The 24,407-nt window shown below is 44.0% G+C and overlaps 1 protein-coding gene across 1 annotated transcript in view; it reads left to right on the top strand.

Annotated features, from left to right (window-relative positions):
* adgrb2 (adhesion G protein-coupled receptor B2) overlaps positions 1–24,407 on the top strand; it is a gene marked incomplete at its 5' end in the record, with an annotated part of 277,462 nt that overhangs the window by 186,935 nt on the left and 66,120 nt on the right. Inside the window, 2 exons of the mRNA XM_080441985.1 lie at positions 1,345–1,471; positions 21,247–21,350. Coding sequence (XP_080298111.1) covers positions 1,345–1,471; positions 21,247–21,350 — 231 coding nt within the window. The remainder of the gene's footprint in view (positions 1–1,344; positions 1,472–21,246; positions 21,351–24,407) is intronic.

Below are 24,407 nucleotides of genomic sequence, written 5' to 3'. Positions count from 1 at the left end.
AACCTTTCATTAGAGCGTTTAGAGAGAGGTGGAGGAGAGGGCAAATGGAGGTAAGAAAAGGAAAAAAATAGGCCAATTAAGATGTCTATTTTCCCCCTATAACATTACGGTTCTAGTGAGCCGCGTTCCCAGTGACACTTTAGAAGCCAATTCACCCATAAATTGCTGAGTAACCCCCTGTCCACCATTTACGTATGCCACATTAGCATTGTTAACATTAGCTGATTCAACACTTACCATTCTCATTCTCAATAGCCCAGCATTTTCTTCTTTTGTGAGACTTTTAGGGGGTTCGTCCAATTCCACCGTGTGGCTCAAGAAAAGACAGATTGATAAGGCGAAACGAAAAGAAATGAAGAGAGAGAGAGGCAGAGTGTTTGGGGGTATAGTGAAGAATAGGGAGGATTCAAAGGGTACCAATTGGGGTGACACTGGCTTCTCGTGCCAACTGAATAAATGGACCTGTCGTCGTGTGAGAGTGGGCATCACGGCACAATGAGCCTGTGTAGGACTGAATGGGAAATGGATGATAGTGGATGGCTATCTCTCCAAGCTCTGTGTCTGTCTGTCTGTCTGTCTCTCTCTCTCTCTGTCTGTCTGTCTGTCTGTCTGTCTGTCTGTCTGTCTGTCTGTCTGTCTGTCTGTCTGTCTGTCTGTCTGTCTGTCTCTTTCACCCTGTCTCTATAGTCCAGGGGTTCTTTTTCAGCTTGAGACCCAGAAGAGAAATTTGGTGTGTTCCCCAGTCCCTAACTTACAAAAATACATGAATTTACCAACTTAATCCCTATTTCAATAATTGTGAATATATAGCCTCTGTCAATCTGCTATTTTCACTATTTCAGAGGAAAAAAATTGATTATTTTTTAAAGAAAATTAAAATCTATTGAAACATTTTTGAAAAATGTTACTTTCCTACCTACCTGCCATGACCCAAAATGGCCCGGGACCCTGTGTTTGGGAAACTCTGCTCAAGTCGCATGTAGTGCACCTTCCAATGGCGTGTGTGTACTGCAGTGATGGTAATGGCACATCTACAAGCTCACAACATTGTGACGTGTTGTGAGCCTCTGGATCTGCTATTTTCACTACACTAGGGCTTAAGTTGGTTAATTCATAATGTGCTTTTTTTCCCTTCCTAGAAATGTAGTGGAGTCAAAGTCATAAAAACAAAAATTCAAATACTCAAGTAAAAATATATATTTCAAAAGTGCTGTACTCAAGTACAGTACATGTACTTCTTTACGGTCCAGCACTGGTGTAGGCTACTGTAACGTTGAACTTGGATGTGTCTGCCTTCAATTCACACTGTTGTTTGTGTGTCTCTCTTCCCTCCCAAATCTCCAGGGAAGCTGGTGCAGAAAATTGGGGCACGGAAGGCTGCCAAACGGTCGCGTCTACCCCAGTCCACACCAAATGCCTGTGCAGCAGGATATCCACCTACGCCGTGTTAGCGCAGCAAGCTAAAGACCCGGTGAGTCACCGCCACCTAGCCCCACTCTGCTCTGTATAGGGCTAGATGACTGTACTCTGGGGCTAACGTGCTAACGTGCTAATAACCCTACCAGAAGTCAAGAGTTGTGAGTTAATGAGAGGCAGTCGTTATTTAAAGTGTACGTGGCAGTTACAATATAGGACTACAGCCGGGTTTTAGTGTGCGCCGTAATAGCTGCTTTTATCGTTCTCTAAGTGTGCCAGTTTGTCTGAATAACTGCATAGGTGACACGGCTCCTTTTACAGTTTTTGGATACCAAGGTGGTGTCTCTCTTTCATAGATTATGTCCTTGCGGCGTGAAATCGGAGCAGATGAAGCAATGCATTTGGACAGTGATGAATATAGTCACACTTGTCTTGTTCGTCACGGTTTCTTGCACTCCAGGCAGTGACAGTGCATACAGTATGTTTGTGTCTTGTGTTTTTACCTTGATATCAATGTCACGTTGACGGACTACCAGCCTTCGTAAAATGTCTTTTGTTTTAACACAATGAGTTACCCTATCGATATGTGAGCAAATGCGTGTGTGTATGAGTGTGTGTGTGAGTGCGCGTATTTGTATATATGTGCATATGCATGCACATACAAAAAAAGGTAAAAGGAAAAGGTAGTGTGCGTGAAAGACAAATCCATACACAGTCAAATCCTGAGAATCAGTTTAACTCTAGAGTGTAACAATGGACCTGTGAGAATCCACACACACACACACACCCTCAGAGTTAAACCCTCAAGAGTTTAACAGAGTTAAATAGACACTTTTCTGTGTAGAGAAGACAGGAGTTCTTGTTCAGCCTGTGGGGTGTTTTGCCCGCAGTGTGTGGCCTTCGCATCTATAAATAGCCCATGCACCGATTAATAGCCTGCGTTCATGCCCATTGAAACTGAGGGGATATTTGGGTTCCAAATATTTTCTTACATTATATTCTGTATATTGTTACGATATATTGCCCCCCATGCAATTTTGGGTTGCATGACATGCCTGCACATGTCCGCCGTAATGCCTGTCGGAATTGTTGCATTGACTTCTGATAATGGACAGTGAAGGACGTGGCAGGTCACTCACCTTCTCTCCCTTTTCTAAACGCAAGACTCTTCCTCATTAACTGTGTGCGAACTGCGAATGTCCTTTCCACAACTTCACACCATCTTTTTCTTCACACTTTGCTCCCGCATGCAGTACATTTACTCAAGTGCTGTACTTAAGTACAATTCAAGGCTTTTTACTATAAATATTGTACTTTTTACTCCACTTTACAGTTTTAGTCAGTTACTTTTGAGATTTAGATGAATAATACAAAACATACATGAACTGCTTAAGCTGTATTTTATACTTCGGTTATAAAAAAAAAGGTCAATCTACAACCTCACTGAGCTTGTGGATAAGCTATTTGCGGGAAAAAAAGAAAATGTTTGACCACTTTTATTACTTTCACTTTGGCACTTTGACGCCAATACTTTTGCACTTTTACTCAAGTCAAACAGGCCTTTTACTTGTAACAGTGTATTTTTAAATTGTGGTATTGCTACTTCTTAGTTAACCACTTAAACCCCAGCATCCGTATTGTGGGGAAAGCTTGTGCTGAAACTAGCTGATCGACAAGCTCACAACGCGTCACGCTGCGATGCGTCGTGATTACTGAGATAACAGAGAACAGAAAAGACACTAGCATGGAGCCCTGAGGCTGCGCTCAGCCATATAAGTGGTAAAGTAAAAATACTTCTTCCAACGCTGTCATTCATTATGCGAACCAGTTCCCTCTACATCCCTTTGTTCTCTTATTACTTAACCCTCTCTGTGTTGCCATTTACACCCCGCTCGCTGTCACATCCCCTCTGCTGTTCCGCTATCGATTTACCCCCTCCACTCCTCGCCCTCTATTCTTGTCACTTCCCTCACGCTTTATTTTTTTTCACCTTATTAACACCTCCAGCTGTTTCTCCCTCCTTATGCCACCACTTCCCACGCCTCTGTCATTAGAGAGCGTCACCCTCAGCCTCGCTTTCAAGGTGTGGTGGACTTGTTTTCATACTCGCTCCTGACAGCGGATAATTAGTGTGATTATGTCTGACGCGCAGCAATAAATGACAAGAGATTGTGTTAAAAGATGCCTGTGTACTCTAACGTGTGAACTTCATTGTTTTAACACTTTTAACACTCCACAATGGCAGTGGTGGAAGAAATACTACTATGTTCATAAAGTGGCGATACGACAATATAACAATATTAGTATGTAAAAGGACTGTATTCAAGATTCTGCTTGAGTGAACGTACAAAAGTATTGAGCAAAAAATACTTAAAGAAGCAACCGTAAAAGAGTGCAGACTGTTCCATTTTGCAGGTTTTTCAAAAGTTTTCAAAATGTGTCATCGAAAATAGCGTATCTACAAGCTAACCACACAGTTTTGAGCCTGTAGATCAGCTATTTTTGGATAGACAAAGTATAAAATAGGGCTTAATTGGTCAATGCATATTTCGTAATAATCAAAAATCTTCAAAGTTTTCAAATAATTTTTGTGGAGTAAAAAGTATAATATTTGCCTCTGAGATGCACTGGGATAGAAGTATAAAATTGTACTGTATAGCCTACTGTACAGTACTGAAGCACTTGAACCCCGGCATCCTTATTCTAATCTAGGGGGAACATTAGCCAAAAATAGCTGATCTACAAGATCACAATGTATCGTGTTGCGATGCATTGTATGCTTGAGGATCAGCTATTTTTGGCGAAGTGTAGACTAGGGACAAAAGAGGTCCATGTACAGTATGTAACTCAGGTCCGTTTTGCTAAGAATAGAGGGTTTAAAGGACAACTTTGCAGATTTTGCCCCCAAAACTTATTTTAATGAAGGTGAGGACATAATATACATGATGTTGGAGTGCGTTTTGTGTTTAGATATTTTGAACACGGTTTTGGCGACTGTGACATCATTGTACGGAATGTCATTTCTTCCTGTACTACAATGGACTAAAGCCCATGTTTCCTGTAGTTTACCTCAGACTGGCAATCACCTTGCTAAGACTATCAAATACTCTTATAGTCAGACTGTACCAAGTAGTCGGGGTGTGACTGGAGTTTTCTTTTTTTGTGTTAGTTTGGCTGTTGTTTTGAATTTCTTTAGTTCTTTAGGCATTTGTTTTAACCTGTATTAGGCAAACAGTCATTGGTATTGTGTCTGCAATATTAATATTGGTAAGGTAACTGGCACCTTAGAGCAGGGAAGGTCTGACAAACTACTGGAAACTACAGGAAGAACTGACATTCTGTACGACGATCGATGATGTCAGTCGCCGCAATCATGTTCAATATCAAAACACACTCCAGCTTCATGTTTATTATGTCCTCAACTTCATTCAAATAGGATTTGGGTGCAAAATCGGCAAAGTAAATGTGCTTATTTACTTTCCACTATTGTAATGGTAGATATTAGGATGCGGAGAAAGTTGACGCCCCCCTCCCCTCCCACACACACACACACACACACACATATCAGTACTCAAGGACAACTTCAGCCAGGCTCCAAGGAGATGGAAAGCAGTTGCCAGGAATGAAGGATTATGGGAGCAAAAGTTCAACCAATGAGAAAACACAGTCAGACACGTCTGGGCTGGCAGAGAGAGAGGGAGCGAGAGAGAGAGAGAGAGAGAGAGAGAGAGAGAGAGAGAGAGAGGGAGAGAGAGAGAGATGAAGGGAAGGGAAACAAGTGTGACGACAGTCGACAGAAAGAGATGGTGTCTACTTCGAGCCCGGAGCAGGAATTTCAATGAGCCCACAGCGTCACTGGGACTGTGGGACTGTGGGCTATAGAACTCTTAGAAGCATGTGAGTACGATCGTGTAAGGCAGTGGTTCTCAAATCGGGGCCCAGGGGACCCCAAGGGATCCTGGAGGGAGTTCCAGGGGGTCCTGGAGGGAGTCCCAGGGGGTCCCCGGCAAAATGTGTAAATATAGTGTAAAAATCTTGCAGTTTAACCACTTTGACCCTAAGTTAAACTTCGTCTTTTCAAAAATAGCCGATCTACAAACTCACAACGCGTCACACCGCGACTATTAACTCATGTGTTGTTAAAGTTAGCGCCCCCATTGGGAAGTGGGACACACCCATACACACAAGACACAATCTGTCTGCAATCACAAGACACAAATCTACAATCAATGTTGAAGCGATGACGTGTTCAGCAGAATGTCAACTGCATAGGAGCAATCACTTAACAGTTTCTGCTGACATTGTCTAGTTGATTATAGTACCATCGCCTGAGAGATAATGTAGCCTACTTTACTTGAGTTGCTTTTACAGCTGTTTGATGATGATGGATTATGCGTGAACAATACGAGCAGATTGATTGGTTACAATGCTTTTATATTGACGGGGTGTAAAATGGACATTAACCTTAACTTAAACAGACATTTAACAGCATTGCAGAATGTTGTGCTCTGTGCACCTGTGTTAGCTACGAAAAAGGCAAAAAATGTTTTGAATGGGTCGTCCATACTAGAGTACGCATACAGTACATGTATTAGCCAATCTAACGACAACAACAACAAAAATCTTCAAAAAAATATACGTTTTTAATAATGTTAACACAAATCTTCTCTTCTGGGGGTCACTGGTATAGTCAGCGGCCAAATCAATTTGGGGGGTCCTTGACTGGTTTACAGCACACACAGTTACTGTGATTATCCATTCACTTTACAAAACAATAATGACATACAAAAGAAGCACATTTTCCTCAATATAATTGGGAGAGACAATTGATAGCTCTTTATCTTGGTCTAAACATATAAACAATATTGTCATCAAAATGGAAAGAGGAATCGGCATGACTAGGAAGTGCTCTGCTTTCATCACTCCCTCTTTAATGAAATCAGTTATTCACTCTTTGGTTCTGTCTAATTTAGAATACTGCCCTGTAATGTGGTCATCAGCTACAAAATCTGATTTGAAAAAGTTACAGGTTGCTCAGAATAAAGCGGCTCTTCTGGCACTAGGATGTTCATACAGGACAAGTATTAGCTACTGTATATGCATGAACATCTGGCATGGCTAATGGTTGAACAGAAATTATCGGTGAGTCTTTTGAATGCTACTGCAGAACATTATTAGCACCAATACGCCGTCTAGCTTGGCTCACCAGTTACAAATGACTTCTGAACATGGTTACAACACTAGAGGAGCAGCTTCTGTTAACGTAAGAAAAAAACAGCACCAAAAACTCATTTTCTAAATGAGCTTGTATATCTGCTTGTCGATCTGCTCTTTTTGAGAAATCGTGAAAATCTTTGAACGCATATTTTTAAAGGGAAAATTTATAGCAGAAATCTTTTCTTCTGGAGGTCCCTAGCACAAAATATTTGTTTAGATAAGGGTCCGCGGCTAAATACATAAGTATCATTTTGGGGGTCCTTGACATGAAAAAGTTTGAGAATCACTGGTGTAGATTGTCTACCTATCCTAACAGGCATTTTCCTCTGAAATCTGGATCCTATTCCAAAGACTCCAAAGAAAGAAAAGTAATTCCCATTTAAGGGTAAATAGGAAATATAAGCCTGATACCCACTCTTTCTTCTCCTTCCCCCAACACACACACACACACACACCCACACACTCTCACACACACACACACACACACACACACACACACACACACCCCCACACACACACACACACACACACACACACACACACACACACACACACACACACACACACACACACACACACACACACACACACACACACGGTCTAATATTGACTTTGCAATGGGTTGCCCGTGCCATACAGTGTGCTGGAGCGGGGAAAAAATACACATTCACTCATGTGACATTTCTGAACATTAGTGATTCATCATTGAGCCCCATTACTCCATTAGACCAGTGCAGGGGGGGCTGGAGGGACGGGTCAGCGTGCTTGTGTCAACAGTCAGCAGCCTTTCGCGGCCGAGTGCTGAGCGTGCTATTTGGCTTCAGGGCCCTTCAGAGCACACGTGTGTCAAGCCTATACAGATTGGCTACAGATTGGATTCTCGCATAGAAACATGCAAACTCCCGTAGACATGGATACGGATGGATGCACAAGTGCAAACGCTCAGTGGTGGACAGTAACTAGTACTTTTGCTTGAGTACTGCACTCAAGTACTCAAGTACAGTATAGAAGGAAGGCACTGGAGCAAGCTAGGACAATTAAAGCCTTTTTGTTTACAGGGTGCAGGCAAACAGAGTGATAACATTTCGATGTCAATTCATCTTCGTCAGGTCTCATGACGTCACGCATGTGCTTTTGGCTCCATTTCTAGGAAGGGATCCAAACTTACAAACATACATCATGAATTAACCCCTTAAGCCCTATTTTAAAAACAAATAGTGAAAATAGCCAGTGTACAAGCTCACAATGCGCTGCTATACAACACGTTGTGGGCATATACTTTTGAATACGTATCACTTTTAAACCAAGCACTCCAGTACAAATTTAACAGAGCAACTTTCAGTTTGTAGTTGTTGAGTAAATATTTGACCATGGATTATCGAAACTTTTGACTGAAGCACTGGGGTTGAGTACTCTGTCCACCACTGTTGGCTACAGATTGGATTTTCACGTAGAAACATGCAAACTCCCCGTGGAGACGGATCCCCATGCGGAGACATGGACGTGCACGTGACGCGCCCACATACAGTATGTCTGGCCACACACACACAAGCACACCAATGAAATACTTACACACACACACACACATTACAGTACGTAAACAGGGCTGTATCTAGCTGGCAGCTGTGTCCATGCTGGGTGGTGGTTCTTGGAGCCTGGCTGCTGAGTATCAGCAGTCCAGCTCTGACAGCTTATCCTGGGCCACGGTGCGCTGGGGGGGGGGGGGAGGATTAACCTCCATGTTTAATGGGAAAAAGGAGGGGGGGTAGGGGGGGGCAGGCGCGTTGGGGGGGGATTTAGAAGCACTGCTGCCATTACAGGCCGTTTACAGTGGAGTGAGGGATAGCCAAGATAATCCTGTTTACTTTCTATAGCTGGGGAGAACTTTGTGTGTGTTTGTGTGCTTGTATCTACTGTATGTTTGTGTGTGTGCGTATCTACATTGGGTGTGTGTGTGTGTGTGTGTGGGGGGGTGTGTGAGTGTGTGTGCGTATCTGCATATTGTATATGTGCCGGTGTGGTGTCTCTGTGTGTGTGTGTGTGCGCGTCTGTGTGCGTGCGTGTGTGTTTGTGTGTGTGCGTGTGCGTGTGCGTGTGTGTGTGTGTGTGTGTGTGTGTGTGTGTGTGTGTGTGTGTGTGTGTGTGTGTGTGTGTGTGTGTGTGTGTGTGTGTGTGTGTGTGTGTGTGTGTGTGTGTGTGTGTGTGTGTGTATGTGTGCGCGCGTATTGTATATGTGCCGGTGTGGTGTCTCTGTGTGTGTGTGTGCGCGTCTGTGTTTGTGTGCGCGTCTGCATATTGTATATGTGCCGGTGTGGTGTCTCTGTGTGTGTGTGTGTGCGCGTCTGTGTTTGTGTGTGTGCGCGTCTGCATATTGTATATGTGCCGGTGTGGTGTCTCTGTGTGTCCGTGTGTGTGTGTCTGTGTGTGCAGAGAGATGTTCAGCCTCAGAATCAAGGCGAAGGTTGCGACTCCAGAGAAAAGGAGAAGATGAAGGGTTGATTGAGCGAGGCCATAAAGGCAGATAATAAAGCAAGCCACTTAATTCCCGGGATGATCGCGTTGGGACTACAAACCCCACGCATGTGTCCCCACACGCCGCCTCTACAACACTCCCAGGGATCATGGGATTTGGAGTTTAAGTAGATATAGGCTTATAAAAGTCAGCGTAGCGAATAGTGCTTCTTAAAGTCCATCCTTAATGGCAGCAAAGGCAGCAGGGTTTTGGGGCCTTTTTTTCAATAGAACAGACACATTTACTTGCCCAGCCCGTGCCCGTGTAAAAAATGTGAAACCTTAACACTTTTCAAGTGCCTCACTTCACACTGTTTTACACTTTAGTTGCATAGCAACAGCAGGAGCCGTGGCGGGGTGCTCGACCAGCCAGCTACCCAGTAATGTGAGTTAAAATGTCTGTGGTCTCGCAGCACCTGGGAACTGCAAATGTGTGATGGCACTTCTGGCCCCGGTCTGAATGAGGTGCTAGCTGGGTGAATACGTGTGCACGCTGCACACATACCCCCCCACAAGTATAGAGTAGAATTTGAGAAACAGGACATTGTTAGGACCAGTATTCCTGGTCCTCGTGAGATACATTGTTGTTTAATGGATGAAATAGATTTTGGGAGTAATGCTGCGTTCACACAGGCAAATACAAAGATGCAAAAATACACATGTTTGTCGCTCTGTTGCTTTGTATCGGTGTTGCTCAACGCGGTCATGACGGGTGGACCGTGTCCGTTGCTCCCTCGTGGACCGTCCGGTTCTCCACTGTGGTGTAAAGTAACTAAGTACATGTACTCAAGTACTGTACAATGCGTTGTGATGCAACGCATTGTACAGTTTGTATATATCTGCTATTTTCAAATGCATTTTTATGCATTTTTATTTATTTTTATGCATTTTATACATTTGAAAAACTTTGTGAAATGGGACATTCTGCGAAATGAGTACTTTCTACTTTTGGTACTTTATGTCCATTTTGATACCAATACTTTTGTACTTTGATGGTGTCTCGCGCTGGGCATCGGCGCCCGGATTTTACAAGCCAGAACGCGGTGACAAAAAAGCGGGGGGGGGGGAATACTAAATAAAGAAATCAATTTGATTGGTTAGTGCTTCGCTGCGTCATCGGAGCTACATTTGTAGTTTTGTATCTGGAAGTTGAACCCAGCTCAACTTGAATTTGTAGCTTTGTATCTTTTGTAGCAGTCTACAAACGTTGTATGTTGCTTTGTGTCTTCATGTCGCTGGCTTCCATTGAAAATGAATGGTAGCATGTATCTTTGTACTGTGTCTGCACGAGGGTTACAATCAGGAAACGGTTCAGGTTGTGGTTAGGGTTAGGATTAAGCATTCAGAGGTTAGGTTTGCCCGATTTACACTTAGTTGCGCGACACAGAAGATAGTAGATCTACAAGTGTTGTAAGCATGCATGTAGATCACCTATTTTCAGCTTTAGGGTTAAAAATGCCAAACACACGTAAAAATGGAATTCATAAAATCGCTGCCCTAAAATGCCGATGTCCTCATAAGTGTAGTAATACTGTATGTGCGCCCGTGCGTCCGTGCGTGCGTGCGAGCGTGCCAATGCAAGTGTCATGGAAACAGACAGACAGACTGGCAGGCTGTATAAAGCTGATACTCTTGGAAACAGACAATGTGAGAGACAGATAGACAAGGACACACACACACACACACACACACACACACACACACACACACACACACACACACACACACACACACACACACACACACAGTAGTAACTAGTGGGTGAAAAAGAAACACAGAACGCAGCCTCGGTCTCCAGGGACAAGGGGGTCCATACAAATAGATTAATTCCTCTCATATTTCCCAAGTCATTCATCATAATTCAATTTTTATATCAAAGCAATTCTCTCAAAAGAACAATAGTTGTCGGATGACATGTTGCAATTTTCCCGCAGCTATAGATTTCTCCGAGCTGCTTGTACCTGTCAGATCTGGCAGCATTTTCACTTCTTCCGTTTGAAGTAAATTTCAAAATGAAAAAAAAAAAAAGCCAGCTTGAGTTAAGCCACTTAACCGCTTGAACCCCAGCATCCCTATTCTGGGGGGAATATTCGCCAAAAATAGCCGATCTACAGGCTCACGACGTGTTGCAAGAAAAGCAATTTTCTTTTTTCAGAGATATGATCAAATTGAGATGTTAGAGAAGATAAAATCATACAAAATAGCATAGTTGTCGAGTTGTAGGGATCTACATATTTGCATATTTACCCATGCTGTGCCAGTTAAATGCATTATATTCTGCTGCAAAACTGTTTCCTATTACTGTAACTGTGGTGGCATTGAGAGAATTGATGCTCTCTTGGTGTACTGATCTTGCATAAAACATCACCGACACTTTGACCCCACACGTACCTCCGATTGGCACTTAGTATTTCACTCGGTGTTTGGTCTGCCTTGAATTTGGAGTGAGATGCTTTTGGCTCCAGCCGTGCACATAGTACCACTCCACATATTTGAGTGGGCACAAGTTCACATAAACATCTCTCATAATGCAGTGAAGAGCAACGGAAAATGGGCTTGGCTGCTACGAGTCGATGTTGGCGTTTACTTGCCAAAAATGTACCGAACACAATGCAACTTGTATCATAATATGATACAAGTCCGATTGGCAAGTATTATAAGTATATTATACTTATAATCATCTAGACATTGTTTCAATATGAGGGATATGATAGCGCTAGTGTCTGAGGGGGCATGCACCCCACCCTCCCTCCGCTCCTTCCTCAATCGAGTGGACACTACATCCCTGACCAGAGCATTTTGATTTTCTGTCTCCTGCATTGAGTCTTAATTTGGAGGCAACAACCAGCTTTACATGAACACCAGGAACATCCATCAGATGTTGACTCGAGGAGAAAATGTACTCGGAGAATGCCTCTTGAGAGACGTGCACATTGATTTTAGGTGCAAGCCTTCCGCTCCTCAGAGCACTACCATCAAGGGCCAGGTGGTAGACGTTGTTGAAACATACGGTACAAGTATCTTGGCAGCTTGACTGACAATGAATTTGAACTCCAACACAGAGATGCTTTGCCAAAGGGCCCAGCAGAGAGAGAAGTTCAATATTGACACTCATGACCCTCTTTTTTTTTTAATGAGAATTTGTTGACTATTAAATCGATTTGTTGTTAACTCTTTGACTGACAGAAATAAAACGTAATTTTGCCACGCCACTGCCAGCGATTTTCGAGTGGTTTTGCTCACCTTTGAAAAATAATAGAATATTTATCTCCAGTATTTATCTCCGCCGCGATCATCCACTCCATAGTTGTGGCCAGTTGAATGCTAGGCTGTTTTCCCCAAAAAGCAACACAAACAGTGGAAAAGCCATTCTTCCAGATGGAATTGCAAGGGAGAGAACGGGGTGTTTTTTTTTTTTGCGATGACATCACCCGCTACTTCTCTCCTTCACAGAGAGCCAAACAGTGATCCATAGGCGAGCGAACAGCGCCATCTAGTGGAAAACCACTGAAAACACAAAATCTTGTCAAACTCGTCAATGGCGGGCAGAATTTGCAGAATCTGACGAGAAATCTCGTCAGTGGCAAGCTTAATCAACAAATCAATACAATTGTGGTTGCCACATACAACCATAGAGAGAGTTGAGAACAAAACCTTTTTTCATTGCACAATTGCTATTGCCCTATAGACTAGTAGAATAGATGGGTAATATCTAGAGTTGGTGCTCAACATTTTTCAAGAAATATTTCACTCAGCATTGAAAAAAATCACACCCAGTGTGTGAAGTAAGCAGTGCCTTTGATTAGTTTATTTCATTGAGCTATACATGAACTAGAGGAACGATGTTAAATCCCTATATCCATTCATTTCAATAGGCTGCTTAACAGCGACACTTGAAGCAAATCACACCCAGGTGTTGAAGTAAGCAAATATATTGCTAATTAAAGATCGAAATGGCAGGCTGCTGCGATAGCGTATATCGTGCGGTGTGTGTGCTTGAGTGCATCTTGAGTGCGCGTGCACGCACTGTGTGTCTCTGTTGTGTGTTGGCGTGCGTTTATAAGTGGCCTGTGTGTGCGTGTGCTTTGCACGCACATGCACGGTGCAGGCCAGTGTGTGCGTGCATGTATTTTTAAGTGGCGCTTGTATGATGGGCGCACTGTGCCATCCTGTTTGTGTTGTAATCAGTTGCAGGTGTTCATGATCATGGAGACATACTGTATATACATACATACATACACTTGTTGAAACGGCTGGTACTGCATAAAAGACTAACAAAAGTATTGGTTGAATCAGACCAAACCGGCCAATTAATCCATTATGATACTATATATTTACACGATTTAACAAAATTAGCCGAGTGCCGCGCTATGAGCTTGTAGATCTGCTATTTTTGAATAGCCCAAATACATCTAAAAATCGCACAGATGCGTTCCCGGTCTTAAAGGGTTAAACTGAACAGATACAAGCACTCATCCTCAACGTCATTTCCATTCTGAACTCAGGCCAGGGGGGGGGGGGCAGATGGTAGTGATGTGCCCTGGGTCCAGGGGCATGTGGGTGAGCGATGCGCGGGAGTCCAGGGGGGTGAGCAATAGACTGTGAGTCTATAGAGGCATCCCTCACCCCCTTGCTCCTGGACTCCCAGGCATCGCTGCCATGGGGGTTTAGGGGGCATGGGGGTGAGGGATGCCCGGGAGTCCAGGCAGTGGTGGAAAGTAACTAAGTACATGTTCTTACGTACAATTTTGAGTTACTTTTTACTTTGCTAGACTCTTTCCAATTTTCAATACTTTGACTTCTACTCCACTACGTCTCAGAGGAAAATATTGTACTTTCACTCATCTACAATTATTTGAAAAATGTAGTTACTAGAGTCTTTGCAGATATACATTACTATATATTATGAAACATACATTAACCACTTTAGCCCTATTTTATACCGAGGCTATTTGAAAATAGCCGATCTACAAGCTCACAACGCGTCGCATCGCGTTGTGAGCTTGTAGATCGGCTATTTTCAAACATTAGCACTTTTACTTTTGGTACTTAAAAGTATATTTTGATGCCAATACTTTTGTACTTTTACTCGAGTAACATTTTGAACACAGGCCTTTTACTTGTAACAGAGTCTTTTTTATATTGTGGTATTGCTACTTTTACTTAAGTAAAATATCTGAATACTTCTTCCACCACTTTATGGGGGTTGAGGGATGGCTGGGAGTCCAGGGGCATGGGGGTGAGTGTGGGACGTTCCTATAGGGAGGATTGTAACCCCGATTCTCTTGGCTTGGGTGGTCCATGGTGCGTGCGTGTCTGGTGAAAGATGTCGGAGACCCCCCCTCCCCGTCATGACCTTGGAAGGGGAAGGATGGAGGAGAAAGAGAGAACGGGAGAGAGAAAAGGGGAGAGAAGGGGCGGCAGACATGGCTGGGTATACGTATAGCCATGGTTCACATGACGCTCGTCTGTCACAAGCGTCATGGCGCTACTTGTTCCTGGTTTTAGACATTTCTACATTTATAACCATGTACATCTACATAAACGTTCAGATTTCAAATATAAAGTGCTGACCCCACGGCCATGCATGTAACGAGTTAAAACGCCCAGGTCTTAAGTACCTGTATCTTCCGTATTGTTCAATAAAAAGCATTTTAATCCGACCAGTGGCCATTTTCTCAGAATTTTCTCCATATGCTTTCAATGGGAGGTGTAGGCTACTGCACTCTGATACATTATAACTCTATGAAAAAATGGCCGCCGATCGGATCCTTTGGGTCCTTGACATGAAATAGTCTGAGAACCACTGATATAGCAACATAGTTTTTTTTTTTTTTAACTGTTAGGATTTAGAAGACATTTTGTAGATTCGGCCTCAGGTCTTAATGGGTTAAACATGGAGATACAAGGTCTCTGCCCGACAGCAGCGACACACCGTATGCCTCGCTGATATGGTGCGAGGGGAGGAGTTGCCTTTCCTCCTTGAGTTGTCCCAACTCCATGTAATTCAGTACACAGGGTTGTCATGTAATGAATGATGTCTATGTCTGTCGGGTGTAAAACCCTCAAGGTTCTTCTGGGAGGGCTGTAAAGTGCAGAGCGGGGTAATATTCTCCCGAAGTGGATTATAAATGAAATGTTGGAATGATAGATGAGTTACACTGTAGCTTCAAGAATCTCCAAACCCTGGTAGTCGCCGTCTAGAAGCCCTATTCGCACGGGACCGGTATTACCTGGGGGCCTCGTGTCATTTCAAAATCACCCCCAGCTCTTCCCCCACGTCCGTGTTTCATGTGGCACGTTTCGCACATGGATACGAAGTCTGTGTCTTACTCAAGTTTACTGACATGATCACCCCGGGCAGTGATGTAAAGTAACTAAGTACATGTACTCAAGTACTGTACTTAAGTACACTTTTGAGGATTTTTTACTTTACTGGAGTATTTCCAATTGTCAGTACTTTTACTTCTACTCCACTACATCTCAGAGGCAAATATTGTACTTTTTACTCCACTACAATTATTTGAAAACTTTAGTTACTAGTTACTTTGCGGATATAAATTATTACATTATAAAACATACATTAACCACTTTAGCCTTATTTTATGCCAAGGCTATTTGAAAATAGCCGATCTACAAGCTCACAACGCGTCGCATCGCGACGCGTTGTGAGCTTGTAGATCGGCTATTTTCAAACATTTTAGTTATTTTACTTTTGGTACTTTTGGTACATTTTGATAACAATACTTTTGTACTTTTACTCAAGTAAATTTTGAATTCCGGACTTTTACTTGTAACAGAGTACTTCAACATTGCAGTATTGATACTTTTACTCAAGTAAAACATTTGATTACTTTTTTCACCCCAGCTCTTCCCCACGTTCTGTGTTTCATGTGGCACGTTTCGCACAGGATACGAAGTCTATCATATTCGAATTTACTGACGTGATCACCCCCCGGGTTATGTATGAAACGTAATACTTTTCCCATGCGAATGAGGCTAAAGAAATCATTTTGAGGTTTTCCATTTTTGTGCCTTTGTTGCTTGAACGGTATATACATGTGTTTGAGTGTGTATGTGTGCGTGAGCCGTGCGTGTGCCGTGCGAGCACATGTGTGCGTGTGCGTGTGCATGCATGTGACTGAATGTACAGTATGTATGTGTATTGTGTAGGTTTTCTTTGTATATACAGTGCAGGGACAAACAAAACATGTTGCTGCAAAATACAATCTTGTTCTGGAATGAAGAAAAAAGGGGGCTTTAAGAACCATGTGATGTGCTGGTGCACGGATGAATGCAACAACATCTGAAGGAAGCACACAGGAGTGTAGTTGTGATTACAGCACACAGATGATCAGACAAAAAGGCATTGTCCATATAGGGTCCTCATAGGTCGTGTGTGACGATGTGCGTCACTGCCATTGTTTGTTTGTGAAGACTCGCCTAGTGCTCTGCTCTGTATCTCCCCCCATGTTGTACATCGCACACACTGTGAAATTAATTTAACCCTGAAGGTGTTACAATGGAGCGTTGGAGAAGAGAGAGAGAGAGAGAGAGAGAGAGAGGCCAATGTGCGTGAGAGCTCGTTTAACCGCCTGGAAACCCAGGTTTCCTGCGTGAGAAAAGAAACGTTTCCCGCTTTTCTTCATCTCTGAAAAAGAAGAAAAATAAGCTGTGTGTGTATGTTTATGTATACACACACACACACACACACACACACACACACACACACACACACACACACACACACACACACACACACACACACAACACACACACACACATATACAGAGAGAGGGGGGGGGACAGCAGAAGAAGTAGCAGAACGCATTGAGCGCAACAACTTGTCAAAATATAACCACAAGATAGAGAGAGAGAGAGAGAGAGAGAGGAGAGAGAGAGAGAGGGGGGAGGAGAGGAGAGGGGGAGAGAGAGAGAGAGAGAGATGGGAGGAGGAGAGAGAGAGAGAGAGAGGAGAGAGAGAGAGAGAGAGAGAGGGGTGAGAAGAGAGAGAGAGGGATAGAGAGAGGGAGAGAGAGAGAGAGGAGAGAGCTGAGGGAGCGAGAGAGAGCGAGAGAGAGAGAGAGAGAGAGAGAGAGAGAGACACGCCAACAGGAAAAGGACAAGAAGCGGAGGGCACAGAGGGAGAGCAATACGTGGAGAGAGGATGACAAAGAGAAGCAGCAGGGGAGGGTGTAGGGTATTATGCAGGAGTGTCAGAGGTAGAAAATAAGAGAAGTAGGTTAACTTTGTGTGCCGAAAATAGCTTTCTTCTCCATCACATGGTCACATGGTCTGCCGCCCTGGGGACCCTGGCCATTCTGGTAGTCTCTCTCTCTCTCTCGCTCTCTCAGCTCACACTGGACACACTATTGCTGTCTCTGTCTTATACATGTACACACCCTATCCATCCTTCCCTCTCTTTCTCTGTCTCTCCATCTCACCCCCCCCTTCTCTCACACTCTCTCTCCCTTCCTCTATCTAATATGTCTATCTCTCTATCGCTCTTTTTCTCTCTTTGTATGCCCCTCTCTCTCCCTCTTGTTCTCTGTGTGCCTCTCTCTCCATCCCTCTGACCTCCCTCTCTCATACACCCAGGTATCCTGCTCTCTTGCCCATAATTGTACATGTATAATGACAGACGTGTCACTGCCTCTGTAGTCCTGAATGGATGCTATTTACTCTGTGCACCTCTTGTCTGTCCCACTGCCCCTGTGAAATGGAACGCCGCACGCACGCACACACACACACACACACACACACACACACACACACACACACACACACACACACCACACACACACAATCTGAACCAATTACCAATGGTGCATGTTGTGTGGTGATCAGCCAAATTTTTCACAATGACAATTTGAGGGGCGAATTTGTTGTGTATTTGTGAGCAATTCGGTCATTGATTCATTGATAGCCCGAGTCTAATTTTAGACAGAGAGAGTGTGTGTGTGTGTGTGTGTGTGTGTGTGTGTGTGTGTGTGTGTGTGTGTGTGTGTGTGTGTGTGTGTGTGTGTGTGTGTGTGTGTGTGTGTGTGTGTGTGTGTGTGTGTGTGTGTGTGTGTGTGTGTGTGTGTGTGTGTGTGTGTGTGTGTGTGTGTGCGCGCGCACACGCGTGCATGCATACACACACGTTTGCATTTGCGTGCTTGCGCCTGTGTGTGTGTCTGCGTTTGCATTCACGTGCTTGCGCCTGTGTCTGTGCGTGTCCCTGCACTATCCTCAAGCATAATTATTGCGCGTTTAATCTGTGAGACGGCATGGAAACACAGATGCGTGGGTAACGCTTCAGCCCACTCGTCTACGTTCAAATCACATCACAATGACTCTTTCTTCTCCTCCCTCATTACATCCTGCAGTGAGACATCTCTCTCTCTCTCTCTCTCTCTCTCTCTCTCTCTCTCTCTCATCTCTCTCTCTCTCTCTCTCTCTCTCTCTCTCTCTCTCTCTCTCTCTCTCTCTGTGTCTCTCTCTCTGATGAGGTGGGTGTGATGGTACATCACACCTCCAGTCTCTCTCTCTGCAGTGAGTGTGCATGCAGCGTTTGGTATTCCAACCCACTCGTCTCTTCACTGGAGAGACCAGCCTCCTTTGATGGACCTGGAGGAGGGAGGGAGGGAGAGAGACAGACACTCACACACACACACGCACACGCACACGCACACGCACACGCACCACACGCACACGCACACCGCACACACAGAAAGAGAGAGTGAGAGTGAGAAAACAGAAAGATACCACCAAAGGGGATGAAAAGGATGCATTGACTCAGTCTGGTCTCTCACTCATTCTGTCTCTGTCTCTGTCTCTGTCCGTCTCTCTCTCTCTCTCTCTCTCTCTCTCTCTCTCTCTCTCTCTCTCTCTCTCTCTCTCTCTCTCTCTCTTCCTTTTTCTGTCTTGTTTACTTCTCTCTTTCATGCTTTTCTGCCTGCATGCTTTATGTCTCCCAGTCAGACTCTCACACAAACGCACGCACGCACCGACACGCACACACACACACACAGTCAAACACACATGCGCGCATGCACAAGCACACGCACGCACACACACACACACACACACAAGCAGACACCATGGTCAGTGCTTGTGCAGTGTGTGTGTGTGTGTGTGTGTGTGTGTGTGTGTGTGTGTGTGTGTGTGTGTGTGTGTGTGTGTGTGTGTGTGTGTGTGTGTGTGTGTGTGTGTGTGTGTGTGTGTGTGTGTGCGCATGCGTGTGTGTGTCTACGTGCACAAAAAAGACACCTTGAGGGAACGTTTGGAAAGCTGATAGATGTTGATGAAGGGAAGAGGCAAGCTACCCTAGGAGGTAAATTGAGGTAAATCGTGTGATTGAGAACTTAAAAGGAGGCCAAACATCCAGCTCATTTGGGACGCGGAGGGGGGTGCGCGCGCTCGCAGGCACAGCTTAATTTGTCTGTTCCCCCGTCCTATCAAAGGCACACATGCTGCGAGGGACGCAAAGGCAGGAGGAGCACCGTACATCATGACCTAAATACCTTAATTATGCACCACGCACACATCGTGTGCAGATGCATGCAATCAGTGTGTCGCGTTGACAGGTGTTGATCATTACCGTAAGACTGAACCCAACACTAAACTCATTAAAAAACCCACGGCAAGTTTATTTTAGATGGGTTAGGTTAGCATGCAATGCAACAAGGGAGTGCCTGGTGGCTCAGCCTGTCAGGGAACAGGCCATATGGTCCTAGTGAGCGCATGGACTCAGGACTCCACATCCAAACAGAATGTCTCTCCTCTCTCTCTCTGCCCTTACTTTACCGGGATCCACTCATAATTCAAGAATTTCATTATTCCGACCATTAGGTTTGTGTGAGGTTATAGGGTCTCATCAGTGGTTCTTTTTCATGTCAAGGACCCCCAAATTGATATGTATTTGGCCACGGACCTCCCATGGAAAATGTTTTGTGCAAGGGACCCTCAGAAGAGAAGATTTGTGTTAAAAAATGCTAAATGATTAAAAGAAATTCAAAAATAGCAGATGTACAAGCTTGTATATCTGCTATTTTTGAATAGCCAACGTATAAAATATGGTTAAAGTGGTTAAAATGATTGTGACGCTATATTAACACATTTAGCTGGCGACCCCCTGGAACCCCCTCAAGGACACCTGGGGGTCCCCAGACCCCACTTTGAGAACCACTGCTCTACATGCACCGAAAATCCGAACTCAAATAGAACTTAATGCGCACAAGTGACAACAAACAAGATGCACATTAAGTGAGGTAAAGGACAATACGAGATGAGCATTTCTATAATCTAGGTATAGGTGATACTGTAATTACATTTGGAACAGTAATTACAGTTTGCAATTGCCTACATTCACTGATCTCTTATCTTGTAATTTTACTCATCTCGTAATTGTTGTAATGGCTAATTACATGCAATTAGCGGCCGGCAAACTTAAATAGTACCAGTGGGATTAGAGCCACGGAAGCGTGAGAGTTGAAGAATGAGATGCCAACCATGAAACATGCCATGGATAAGGTTTAATTTGTGGACGAGTTCACTCGCTGGAATTACGCCAACCCTAGGGTGGCTGTCTCTGAGCTACAGTATAGCTCCCTCAGTTAATGGCTTTCTCCAATTAATATTGGAGAGTTGTAACATGTGTGTTTGACATGAAGAACAGAGATCCTGTACATTGTTTTGTTGACCCTCTCTCCCTCTAAAGGCACACACTGAGGTCTTACTCAGTATGTAAAGCATGGAGGTAATTTAATGCTACATGTATTAGAACGCTCAGAGGTGTAGCTTCATGTCATTGTGTCACAGAGCAGGTGCAGTTAATCAACGCTAAGTATAGCATCACTTGCTTCCAACGGACAGGTCCCCACTGGCACCGTCAGTAGTATATACTGGGATCGCTGTAATGCACTTCACCCCAGCTTTATTTCCCTCACAAAGTCAACAAAGTCATGCAAAAAATTAACATCTCACATGAGTTGTAGGAAATAGAAATTAATGATGTCCTTTGTTATTCTCTTGTCTCTCTCCTTTCCACCTATACCTCCCTTATACCCTCCCCCACCCTCCCTTCTCTCTTTCTCTCTCTCTCTCTCTCTCTCTCTCCAGGACATGGGTCTTTCCGGCATGCCCTCGGTGCCCCTCATGGTGGGTTGTGGCATCTCCTGTACTGCCCTGCTCATCCTGTTGCTTGTCTATGCTGCCTTCTGGAGGTAACGACACACACACACACACACACACACACACACACACACACACACACACACACACACACACACACACACACACACACACACACACACACATTTTTATGCACTCACAAACGCTAACCCCAAAACGCTCACACATCCATTGTACATGTCAGAAAGACAACCTCGTACGGTATTATGCTATTACATATTACGTTTTGTCCCATACAGTACCTGGCCTTTGTTTTTTTTTGCCCGGGGTGGGGGACAGAGAGAGTTAAAAGCCCAATCAGCGTTAGGGTTGATAGCTGTTATCAGCCCTAGGTCTGATACAACAGTTGACCGTGTACTGTGACCTCTCCTTCTTTAAATACATACTCCTTGGTTTCATTCGTGTCAAAGTGATTCCTAAACCAATGCTCCTCAAAACCCCACTCCCAATTGCTGTGATTGGCTGAGATATGCGGAGGCCATCGGCTGATCTGCGCGCCGGACACTCGCTTGCCTAGGACAGGACATTGAGTGAACCGAAACAAGCGCTCCTCAAAATAACTGGGTTGGAACTCGGAACGTAACTTGTGTGCGCACGACACACACCTTGTCAATGTATACAAATAATTGGTCTATAGCCAGGAGTGTAGTGCTGATGTATATTTTGCGTTAATGTTTTGCCTTGTTTTTGCTTTGTTTTGCCTTCCCTGTTCTGATGCTGTGGTTTGTGTTGTCTTTGTAGTCGTCATGACTGTCCACATTAAAATAATACGTTATTTTTTTTTTAAAGAGTGTAGTGCTGCTGGAGCACACCAGAATGACTTTTTTTCTCAAGTGAGGAAATAGAATATTTGTAGTTTTCATGATCCAGTTTGATAATATTTTAAAAATTCTTTAGGCACTTGTATCTTGCATACGCTGTGTGTCTAAGTTAGAATATGGAGATAGGAGGTTTCTGCCCGACGGCAATGATATCCAATGTTAACTAGTAGGCTAACACACTTTTCTCAACGTGGGGTCCAGGGACCACCAGGGATCCAAACGGACCCTCACAGGCCTGTAACTCTGGGAGTGTACAAATGTGAAATGTGGTCCCATTTGTACACTCTCAGAGTTAAATGAACACAGGACATAGGCAATAAGGCACAACGAAGCAGCAGTGTTAGGAGAGTAGAGTTAGGCAGAAATGTCAATTTGGACAAAATAAAAATCACACCCAGTGTGAAGTGGGCGGTGTGGTCACAGTGGTCATCACAGTGATGGAAGAAGTGATGGAAGAAGTGATGGAAGAAGTGATGGAAGAAACCATAACTTAAAAAAAACAAATTTATGTTTTTTTTTAAGTTATGGTTTCTTATATAGGGCTATGCACATGTGTCATGTGACACTGGCCAATCACGGTCCTGAATAGACTGTGATTGGCCAATCACGGTGCAGGGTTAGGCGGGGTACATTTTTGGCCAATCACAGCGCAGGATTTGGTGTACAAATTTCCAAACCTCACATATAGGGGTGGTTTCACCGCCCAAAAATACGTAGGCAATTATGCTATGAGGCTAACGATATCAAACTGGTATGGTTGAGAATCAATCAACCCCCCCCCCCCCCAGCTCCACCAAACAAGTGGCGAGTGCTAGTGGAGTGCTGTTTGTAGTTGTTTTTTTCAGAGCCAGTGGTGGTTTTCTGTGTGTCACCTTCAGAGATGCTCTGAAGGTGACACACACACACATACACACACAGTCACACACACAAAAAGACATTTTTTTATGATTGTTTTTGGGCTTTTATGCCTTTGACAGGACAGTAGGCTGACAGGAAATGGGGAGAGAGAGATGGGGAGTGACATGCAGCAAAGGCCAAGACACGCCATCAGGCTACACTGAGCCTACAGTAGAAGCCTGGACCGCTATACGCCAACGGTCCAGGCCAAACTCTTTTTGCCAGACCCAAGGGGTCGGGCTTACATGAGGCTTTGTACCTGTTTCGTCCATACATGGGCATGGTCACTTTGTCCTCCGGCCCCAGCCAAAAAAAAGTCTGTCACTTTGTCCTCCGGCCCCAGCCAAAAAAAAATCTGTCCCCCAAAAAAGTCTGTCCATACATGGCAAAGCACGACGTGTGTCCCAGCCATAAAAGTCTGTCCCCCTTTCGTCCATACATGGGCATAGACACAGGCTGACACGTCATGTGAAGTCTGGGTCTGGCAGAACCAGGTCTCCTGGTCTTGTTTTTCTCCAAGTTGCCCACCAATGACATCCACCAGCTCACCCTGACATAGCAGGCACAACCAGGGCCTAATCTTTCTACTGTCAGTTCTGGTTTTGTCAGTGGTGTGGGTCATGCCAAACGTACAAATGAGGCCTAACAGAGAGCAAATGGTGAATGGCAAACACCAACATTGCATAAACCAACAACAGCAGATGGACAGATTGCTCTAACAACTCTGCCACTGCCAACAAGTCAGTGTTTGGTCCGTCATTCTGTCAGAGTCTCTTACGGTATCTGTCCTGTCGCCCTCTCTCTAGGCCTGTCACAATTATCACATCATCGCCTGATTGATAGCAATTATTTGAGCTAAACAGTTATTCAGTTATTTTGCATAATGGCATTCATTTGTATAAACACCGCTGTATGACTGCCATATTTCCGTCATTATTTCCGCGTCGGCGTCCACGCGATTTCAACCACTTTCAACCTGGATATAATATTTAAACATTTTTGGAAAGATTTTCATACATTTTCACGAAACAATTAAATAAAAAACTAATGGAGAGAATAGCTGATCTACAAGCTCACAGTGTGTCACATTGTGGGCTTGTATTCTTTTGTTTATTTTGTTTTGAAAGTGTAAAATTGTTAAGGATATGGCCTGGTTTGGCCATAGTAGTTAGATTGTTTATTTTGATTATTGGTACCGGCCATTGTCAGTCATTTGTTTGTACAGTATATTTCAGTATTAGGCTTTGTATAGTCTCGCGTAGCCAGACAACTATTCCACAATCTTCGAATGCGATATAGAGTCTGGAACTTTCCGAAATTGGAGACAGGAAGCTGTCATCTGTTTGTCATTTCCGTTCACGAAAATATATT

This window comes from Gymnoscopelus braueri (genome assembly GCF_963280865.1).
Source record: "Gymnoscopelus braueri genome assembly, chromosome: 11".
NCBI lineage: Eukaryota > Metazoa > Chordata > Actinopteri > Myctophiformes > Myctophidae > Gymnoscopelus > Gymnoscopelus braueri.
The sequence above is the reverse complement of the archived record's forward strand: the minus strand, read 5'-3'. Positions and strand labels throughout refer to the sequence as shown.